Raw genomic sequence first — 9,712 nt, forward strand, 5'->3', positions numbered from 1 at the left:
CTGCAGATTGGCATTCAAGATCCTTCCCATAATCTATGTGATCTTACAGCCATTATGCCCTCAGTGCAGCCAGACCTACCTGCTGTTTCAGTGACATCTTTCTTCCAAGACTTTACTCATGTTGTTTTTTACCTGAAATGCTCTTCTTTCTCACTTTTTAAAAAAGTCCTTTATTCTACAAGGACCAGTTCAAATACAACCTCATCTGCAAAGTCTTCTTAGATCCTTGTCCTGTACCCTGCTTTTGGCTTACTCTCCCCTCTGCTGATACCTTTACTAATTGACTACTTACAACACTGCAGTTCTATTCCAATTACGATGTTAGTTATAATGGGAAGCGCAAACATTAACTCAGACGTATTTCCCACTGAGGAACAGAATTAAGTGATATGTCCAATCAGACTTGGTTGGGTCCATCAGGGACCAGTAATGTTCATCTGGATAACCTCACTGCACCATACCTCCTAACCTCCATAATGGTTCAACCCACAGCAATTTTTCTTGCCTTTCCTTATACCCTGGACTCCCTCAAAGAGGCGAGGCCTTGTCCCAAACTCCCAAGCTCATTTGGCTAGGGTTCTCAAGTACATACTTGTCGGACCACTTCCTGATCCCCACAACTGTCATTAATGGCAAAAGTGATGATATGAAAGGCTAGACCTCCTAGAATCACAACACAGCCCTTCCAGACTCTGGTGTTCTGCCTGCTGCCTAAACTCTTTTGATGCTATTTTACAAGCATTAGACTTGTATTGGACCAGTCAATACCAGCATTTGTATAAGTGACATCTGTGCCCACTAAATCACATTAGGATACCCTGAAGTCCTTGCTAGGGCTAGTCTCTGGAATTACAGAAGTCCTCTCCAGGCCATGTTATTCATTCTCCACTTGCTCTTCCCTTCTTTCTTTCCCTTTTTAACACTTGATTTACCATTGCTCAGGTGAAGCATAATAATGGCTGTGGGGAACTCATCCGGTCACCTATAAATTCTCTGTATTTCTAACAATCCCTAACAGGTACTGAAGATTCATCCTATTTCCTCCACAATAGTTTAACCAGATAGAGAATGAGTCAAGCACAGAGAAAGACAGCTACATAGAACGCTAAAAGAGGCTACTCAGTGGCCAATACCTGGAGGGGTGACTCTTCCACCACACATGGCAAAGGAAAAAGGAGTTAGGAAAAGAAAGTAGCTGCCAGAAAAACAAAAAGTCCCTTTCTTCAACTTCCTTCACATTAACTGTTCTTCTGTCCTTCTGTACGAGCACTGCAATGTATTCACCTCTTTTATTCATAGTCTTATTTTCCAAGCACCATAGTAGGTACTTAACATCTGGCAAAATGGTTCCCAGAAATAGTGATGGTAATACAGCATTATAAATGGTATTGTATCAAACAGTCTCTTAATAATACCAATATTCCAGCTCATCTGGTACTTACAAAGAGCTAAACAAAGAGTAGTTTCTCACCTCAAATTATATCCTGAAAGCATTATGTACAACTTTTTTAAAGTATACTTAAAAAATTTATATATTAAGTTTCAAACTGACAAAAGTGGTGAAGAAAGGTAATGAAGCCACATATACCTTTCACTTACTTCACTTATACAACTGCCAACTGATTCATGACTGATCTCGTTTTAGTTATATCCCTCCCCACCCTCTCAACCTTTACCAACGTTATTCTGAAACTAATCCCAGAGATACTGTCATTTTATACATAAGTATTTCATCTCATAACTCTTATAGATAAGATTATTTTAAAAAAATAATCAAAATATTATTAAACCTTTAAAATTAATAATTCCTATGCTGGGTGCAGTGGCTCGTGCCTGTAATCCTAGCACTTTGGGAGGTCGAGGCAGGAGAATCACTTGAGGCCAGGAGTTCAAGACCAGCGTGGGCAACACAGTGAGACCCTGTCTCTACAAAGAATACAAAAAACTAGCCAGGTATGGTGGCACACACCTATGGTTCCAGCTACTCAAGAGGTTTAGGTGGGAGAATCAATCTGAGCCCAGGAGGTTGAGACTGTAGTGAGCAGACATCGCACCACTACACTCCAGCCTGGGCAACAGAGTGAGACTATGCCTCAAAAAAATAAAAATTCCTTAATATCAATAAATATCCAGCCAGTTTTCAAATGTCCCCATCTGTTTTATTTCCTTGAATCATAATTAAAATAAGGTCCCAACATTGGCATTGGTCTCAAATCTCTTGTATGCTACAGGTTCACCCACCCTCCTTCCCCAGGCTCCTCCCTGCCACCCTGAAAGTTATTGGTTGAATAAGCTGGCATGCAGAATTCCTCAGTCTAGCTTTTCCTGATATGCTTCTCATGCTGTCACTGAACACATTATATTTTCCCCTGTATTTCCTGGAAAATGATAGTTAGAGCTCCAGGCTTGAGCATATTATTTTTTGACAAGACTACTTCACAGTGGGAAGCATGTAATATCTGGTTATCTCTCTTTTTGTGATGTTAGCAGCTACTGATGATCACTGGCTATACTATTTCATTAGAGACTGCAAAATGGTGATACAGTGACATTCTATGATTCTTCTATCTTTTAACAACTGTGATATGCTAATAATGAGAAACTTCTCATCAATTACGTGGTTACTCAGAGCTATGGTTCATATAGCAGAAGAGGTAGAGAAAAAAGCTTGAGTCTTTCCGTTTATTACGTTTTCAAATGAGTTAATTTCTTAGTACCCTCTAAGGCTAATCAATTATTATTAATTTTTTTCCTTTAGTATTACTGTGAACTTAGAGTTCAAATACATTTAATGTATTGAAATACATTCTGTTCCACTGAGGAATAGAATTAAGTGGTATGTCCAATCAGACTTGGTTGGGTACTTCAATACACTAAATATATCATCCTTATTATCCTTAGTGAACCTCAACTACCTTACCTCTGGCTCCTGAGTCCTTTAAGATGCGCTCAGGAGTTTTTGACAGGTTCCTTGCTTTCTGAACTGACAAGATATTAAAAGCTTATCTGCACATTTCCTGCCCTAGACTTGCAAGTAGCTATTTTCCAAGAAGCCTTCATTTACTTTAGTGGGAACTGATATTTAGAGACAACAGTCTGGGTTCTAGGAGAGCTTACTGCGACTGGATTGGTTCTTGTTTCCGGGCATTGCCAAGGGAAAGGGCTAGAAAATTGACCATCACAGAGTGTTTCCTAAACTTAGCCACTTTTACCTGCTTCTCCTTTAAACTACTCTAAAAATCCAAGTTTCCAACGATATTATCTTAACCACTCATTTCTTTTATTCCCATAGAATACACGTAAGTCTTAGAACAATACCGACATAACCAGCATAGTATGATGACTCTAACAGTTGAGGATTATGCTTTTGGAGATACTTTATCCTTCAGTTAAAATCTATTGGGGGATATAATCAAATATGTGACATTTGAAATAATGCCCCTCTTTATGTTTATGTAAGCAAATTGAGAGAAAGAGAAAACGAATTAGAATCACCTGTCTCACTGTTTCAATCCTTAAGAGCTTTTTTACACTTTGTGTTTGAAAATTATGCAAAATATGTATATGGTCCCAAAGTCAAAGAAACAAAAGATATATTCAGTCAAAGAGATATATTCAAAGAAGGCCAGCTTCTACTTTCTCCCCGACACTGTTCCCTCCATTACTTTGTAGATAACCACCTACTGTCGTTTTTAAAGTTTTATTTCATCCTTTCTTTTTAATTTCTTAAGTATTAGCACTGCCACCTCTTTCTCTGATAAATAATATATACTATACTCACTTGTCTGTACCTTGCATCCTTCACTGAAGATCACTCTATAGCAGTATAAAGAAATGTTCATCATTCCTTTTTACAGTTGTGGATATAGGAAAAGCCATTTGCAATTATTTTTCTGTAAACCATCTGTTCACGTATCTTGCCCACTTTCTTGTTGAGCTGACAGCCTTAGCTACCTTTTGGGGCTATTAACCCTTTGTGATAGAAACTGCAAATACTCTTGTTCAATTTGTCATTTTTTTTACTTGATGTATAGTTTTAGCCATATAAAAGTTAGTACTTTTATACTTAAATTTTACTTCCCGTTTTATAATCTGGAATTTGAGTTACAGTTAGGGTATTTATTCCACTTCCAGGTTCAGAGGAATTCAAAACTTATATAGTTTTATTTTTATACAATAAGTGTATAATTCATTTGTAATTTATACTTCACATAATATGAAGAATAAATCTAATATTGTCTTCCTTTATTATACACTTAAATTCCATGTGCAACTGCATCTATTTCTTTATTCTCTACTCAGCTGCACTGGTCAGTCTTTTAAGCACCAATCCCACGGTTTTAATTAAAGATACTATGTTTGAATAATTAGCAGGGCTACAACCCCCTTTTGCTGCTCTGCTTTTGAGAGTTTTCCTTATACTCTACTTATTTGTTCTTTCCAGTGAAATTTATAATGAACTTGTCTACCTCCAGGAACACACAGGCACACACAATCATGATAAAGTTATAAATTAAGGAGAATGTCAAAATTATGATGTTGAAACTAAAAGCTAGTATAGGTATAAGGACTTACACTTGGGAGAAAAGCCTTAAAATATTTTTTACCATTCTGTGCTTGTGTATGGATACAGGCTGAACCCAGAAAACCTTTGCTACATTATCATGGAAAATTTTATTTAACCAAACTTACATTAACTACCAAAGAAACACAATTTATATCACATATTGTATAATAGGACAAATAGAAGGAAAAACAAAATAACCAAAATGCAAAGCACACAGGACATTAGGAAGGTACTTCCTCACCTTCCTTTTTCAGCCATTTCACAATGTTTCCTTCTTCCATTGTGGGAGACAGTGACGGCATTAGTATCTTAACGGGATCACCTGAAATTGAAAGAAGGAAAGATTAGCCACAATAATGTACCTCATGAGGCATCAATGTAAGTTCAAGTAAATTAACGTCAAATTCAACTTGAAAAAGAAGGTATTCCAAAGTCTAAGATTCCCAACTGGTAAACTACGTGTCCAGTAAATAGTATGGAAACATAAAAGTCAATTGTTTATAACAACAAAAGTGTTTTTTCGAATATTTGAAACTGTTTTCATAATCCCCCAGTGGTCTATGTATCTTTTCAAGCCAGGTGCTTACAAGTCAAAAAAAGAAGAAAAATTGATTTAGGACTGATTTAGATTTCACCTCTTCCTTTCCCTTTTGTCTCCGCAAAAAAAGATTTACAGGTAAAATCACCAAATAAAAATGCAAATAAGAAAACAACAACAACAACAAAAAAAGCAACAACTACAAAAACACAGTTCTGATGATCTACAACAGAATAATCAAGATCAGACTTTAAGAAATTGGCTGTTTTTATTTTCCTCTGGTATTATATTATTCAAGATTCAAAGGTTCCTCCTAATAAGTGTGAAAGGAAAAGTCTGCCTTGTCAAGGATGAGGAGGCAAGAGAATTTAAGTGGTTAAATTAACCTCGCATTTTGTTGCACACCACAATTCAACTGGGGATCCAGAAAAGTAGACCTCAAACCAGAATGACCTCCCAGTGAAATATAACTACATTTTCCTTAGGTATCGAAAAAGGAAACACTATATATTTGTCCAGCTACACTTCCCAATCCACCGCCCAGGATCACATTCTAGAGCAACACAGCTTTTAGATTACAATTTACTAATAAAATACCATGGTAACAAATACATCCCCTGTAGTTTTCCATAGACCCTATTCACTCCTCAGATAATTCAACTTTCCAGACCCAAAGAAGCAAAACACTGCAGCATAGCTAACATAATTCAAATGTGGAAGAACAGAGCTTCTTTGGTCTCCATTGATCTTTTAGGGTTAAAAGCAAGTAAATTTAGCACTAATGTTAAATGAGAATAAATATTTCTCCTGGGAAGCTGAAGAACTTGTACTACATTTTCAAATGGAGATTTCCTATAGCTTCACAATAAAGGTGTGTCCACCTCTTTGAAGTATTTAGGAGAAAGTTTCTATACCTCTCCATTTTTCCTTCACTCTTCTCTGAAGGTCTGGAGAAAGAATGCAAGCATGCACACCTGCCCCAGTCTTTTCCTTATTTTAAGAACTTCCCGACTACAGACAACCTGCAGTTTCCCCTCAGCTCCTCCATCCATGTGCTAGGCACACGTTGCCCTGCCTTTCAAAGGCAGCTCCACAGGCCCACCTCTCTGTGTTCTTGCCATCATGGCCCACGGATATGTGTGTTTGCTTTCTAAACACAAAGTCTCCCTCTCAAGCAGAAAATTCAAAGTCTAAAGTAGGGTTGTACTAAGAGGCCTAACCTTAGAAGGCCACACATCTAAGTCACATTCTCCAATCCAATGTAACCAACAGCATTTGATCTCCATCTGTCTTACTCTTTCTCTCTCTCAACTGGCACCAAATTCTAAGAAGGCTGGAAAAGTAGAATTATCACTCCCAATGCCCCAACAACAACACAGCCCAAACCAAAGTCCAAGTCAAACATGCCCATTTCATCAATGAGAAAACCACAATCCAGACTGATTATAGGATGTGGATCTGCATGCTTAACTCTCAAAGTTGTGCTAACTTTACATCTCATGTTCCTCAAAAATACGGATCATCAGTTAATTACTGGTTGTTGATAGCCTATATTCTCTCAGAAATCCAAATATAGCAAACCAGACATATCAGATCCATGTGAGCACTCTTCATATGTCTAAACAAATATCCTAATAGCTTTTCTCCCCCACCTTCAACATGCAGAATTCCCGTATTAAAAAAACCACTTTTGCCAAGGCAGGCAAATCACTTAAGCCAGGAGTTTGAGACCAGCCTGGCCAACAGGATGAAACCTCACTCTATTAAAAAATGTAAAAATTGGCCAGCCATGGTGGCACATGACTGTAATCACAGCTACTTGGGAGGCTGAGGCATGAGAATTATTGGAACCCGGGAGGCAGACGTTGCAGTGAGCCAAGATCACTGCAGTCCAGCCTGGGCAACAGAGCAAGGCTCTGCCTGAGAAAAGTAAAACAAAACAAAAAACCACTTTTACTACTGACAATGAATATTTCAAATGCATAAGGGAACAGGTTATCTCTAAGAGCACCGATCATTGAAAAACAGGAGGAAAAATAGCCACAGCGAGTTTCCTAACCCCTAATCATGAAACAGTTATTTTGGAAGACGCTGGAGAACAAAGGCCATCCAACTCCAGTCCACAATGACTCTCAGTAACTGTAGCTGCAGCAGTTTCACTTAATTCCCAAGCTACCTCTAGTTGAAATGCTAATTATAATTAGAAGATACCTTTATAAATCTTTTGCACTTTTTGCTTAGTAAAGTAAGTCCTTGTAAATTAAAACAGGCACATTAAAATATTAAATACCTAAAAAATAATGCAAACTACTATGTACAACCACAATGTTTGTCTATAAAGCACTGGATAGCTAAATTCTTGAGTGAACTAAATTTAGCAAAGTGCACTTAAGGAAAACGCACACACACACACACACACACACACAGGGAAACTTATAACACTACTGATGCATCTCCAAATCCAAATCATAACAACCCTACACTTAACTGCAAGAACTATTAAAATGTGCATAAAGCTGGGGACTTCCGCCAAGATGGTCGCATAGGAACAGCTCCGGAGCACAGTTCCCAGTGAGAGAGACGCAGAAGGAGAGTGATCTCCGCATTTCCAACCCAGGTACCTGGTTCATTTCAATGGTACTGGTTGGACACTGGGTGTAGCCCAAGGAGGGCGAACCAAGGCAGGGTAGCTGCCCCACCCAGGAAGTGCAACTGGTCTGAGGATTGGAAACTTTACCCCCTAAGCACTCTGGTTCAGACACTGAACTTCTCCCATGGCCTTTGCAACCCAAAGTCCAGGCAAATGACACCGGGCTGAAAAGCACCACGAGTTATCAACACAGACCTGAGCAATGGCTCCAGCTGGCCCAGCACTGCGAGTTGTCCACACAGATCCAGGCGGAAGTTTGACTAGCCCCTAGAGCACACCTGCAGGGTGGATCTACCCACCCCCAAGAAAGAGGGACAGCCTAAAGCAGGGAGACAGGTAACACGGCTTGGCAGGTCCCACTCCCACAAAGACCAGCAAACTGAAGCCCTCTCACTTGAGAGTTTCGCAGCCAGCACATCAGTTCAAGCTCAACCTGGGACAATCCAGTTAGGTGCGGCGGAGGGGCATCTGCCATTGCGAAGCTGGGTCTAATCTCATCTGTGTAAACAAAGGCCAGAAGAAGCCTACACAGCAGCCAGGCTGAGTCCGAGGCAGCCCAGCAATGGCTCTGCAGGCAGACAAGGGACAGGTTGGCTCCTCAAGCTGCTCCCTGATCCCTGAATAACCAAAAAAACGCCTCGTACAGGAAGCTCTGGCTGACATGTGACGGGTACCCTTCTGGGACGAAACTACCAGAGGAAAGATGAGGCAGCAATCCTTGCTGCAGCGCAGCCTCTGCAGGTGATTCCCAGGCAAGCAAGGTCTACAGTGGACCTCCAGCAGTCGGGCCTGACTGTTAGAAGGAAAAATAAAAAACAGAAAGAAATAGGTTCAAATCACCAGAAAGAATGTCCACTCAGAGACCCCATCCAAAATCACCAACTTCAAAGATCAAAGGTAGATAAATCCACAAAGATGGGAAGAAACCGCACAAAAAGGATGAAACCATCAAAGGCCAGAATGCCTCTCCTTCTCCAAGGGATCACAATTCCTCACCAGCAAGTGAACAAAACAGGATGGAGAATGAATTTGATGAATTGACAGAAGCAGGCTTCAGAAGGTGGGCAATAACAAACTTCTCTGAGCTAAAGGAACATGTTCTAACCCAATGCAAAGAAACTAAAAACCTCGAAAAAAGGTTAGATGAAATGCTAACTAGAATAACCAACTTAGAGAAGAACATAAACGACTTAACGGAGCTGAAAAACAGCACGAGAACTTTGTGAAGCATACACAAGTTTCAAGAGCTGAATCAATCAAGCAGAAGAAAGGATATCAGAGATTGAAGATCAGCTCAATGAAATAAAACGAGAACGCAAGGTTAGAGAAAAAAGAGGGAAAAGAAATGAACAAAGCCTCCCAGAAATATGGGGTTATGTGAAAAGACCTAATTTACACTTGATCGGTGTACCTGAATGTGACAGGGAGAAGGAATCGAAACTGGAAAACACTCTTCAGGACATTATACAGGAGAACTTCCCCACCCTAGCAAGGCAGGCCAACGTTCAAATCCAGGAAATACAGAGAACACCACAAAGATACTCCTCAAGAAGAGCAAACCCAAGGCACATAATTGTCAGATTCACCAGGGTTGAAATGAAGGAAAAAATGCTAAGGGCAGCTAGAGAGAAAGGTTGGGTCGCCCACAAAGGTAAGCCCATCAAACTCACAGCGGATCTCTCAGCAGATACCCTATAAGCCAGAAGAGAGTGGTGGCCAATATTCAACAAACTTAAGGAAAAGAACTTCCAACCCAGAATTTCATATCCGGCCAAACTAAGCTTCATAAGTGAAGGAAAAATAAAATCCTTTACAGACAAGCAAATGCTGAGAAATTTTGTGGCCACTAGACCTGCTTTACAAGAGCTCCTGAAGGAAGCACTAAACATGGAAAGGAACAACCAATACCAGCCACTGCAAAAATGTACCAAATGGTAAAGACCAATGACACAATGAA

General features: G+C 39.6%; 1 protein-coding gene across 2 annotated transcripts in view; it reads right to left on the reverse strand.

The window, feature by feature from the left end:
* Window positions 1-9,712, reverse strand: part of PDHX (pyruvate dehydrogenase complex component X) — a 79,787-nt gene that overhangs the window by 56,318 nt on the left and 13,757 nt on the right. For both annotated transcript variants that reach the window (XM_017530527.2, XM_017530526.2), the window contains exon 2: window positions 4,809-4,889. In XM_017530527.2, coding sequence (XP_017386016.1) covers window positions 4,809-4,889 — 81 coding nt within the window. The remainder of the gene's footprint in view (window positions 1-4,808; window positions 4,890-9,712) is intronic.

Source organism: Cebus imitator, unplaced genomic scaffold (genome assembly GCF_001604975.1).
Source record: "Cebus imitator isolate Cc_AM_T3 unplaced genomic scaffold, Cebus_imitator-1.0 Scaffold66, whole genome shotgun sequence".
Classification (NCBI taxonomy): domain Eukaryota; kingdom Metazoa; phylum Chordata; class Mammalia; order Primates; family Cebidae; genus Cebus; species Cebus imitator.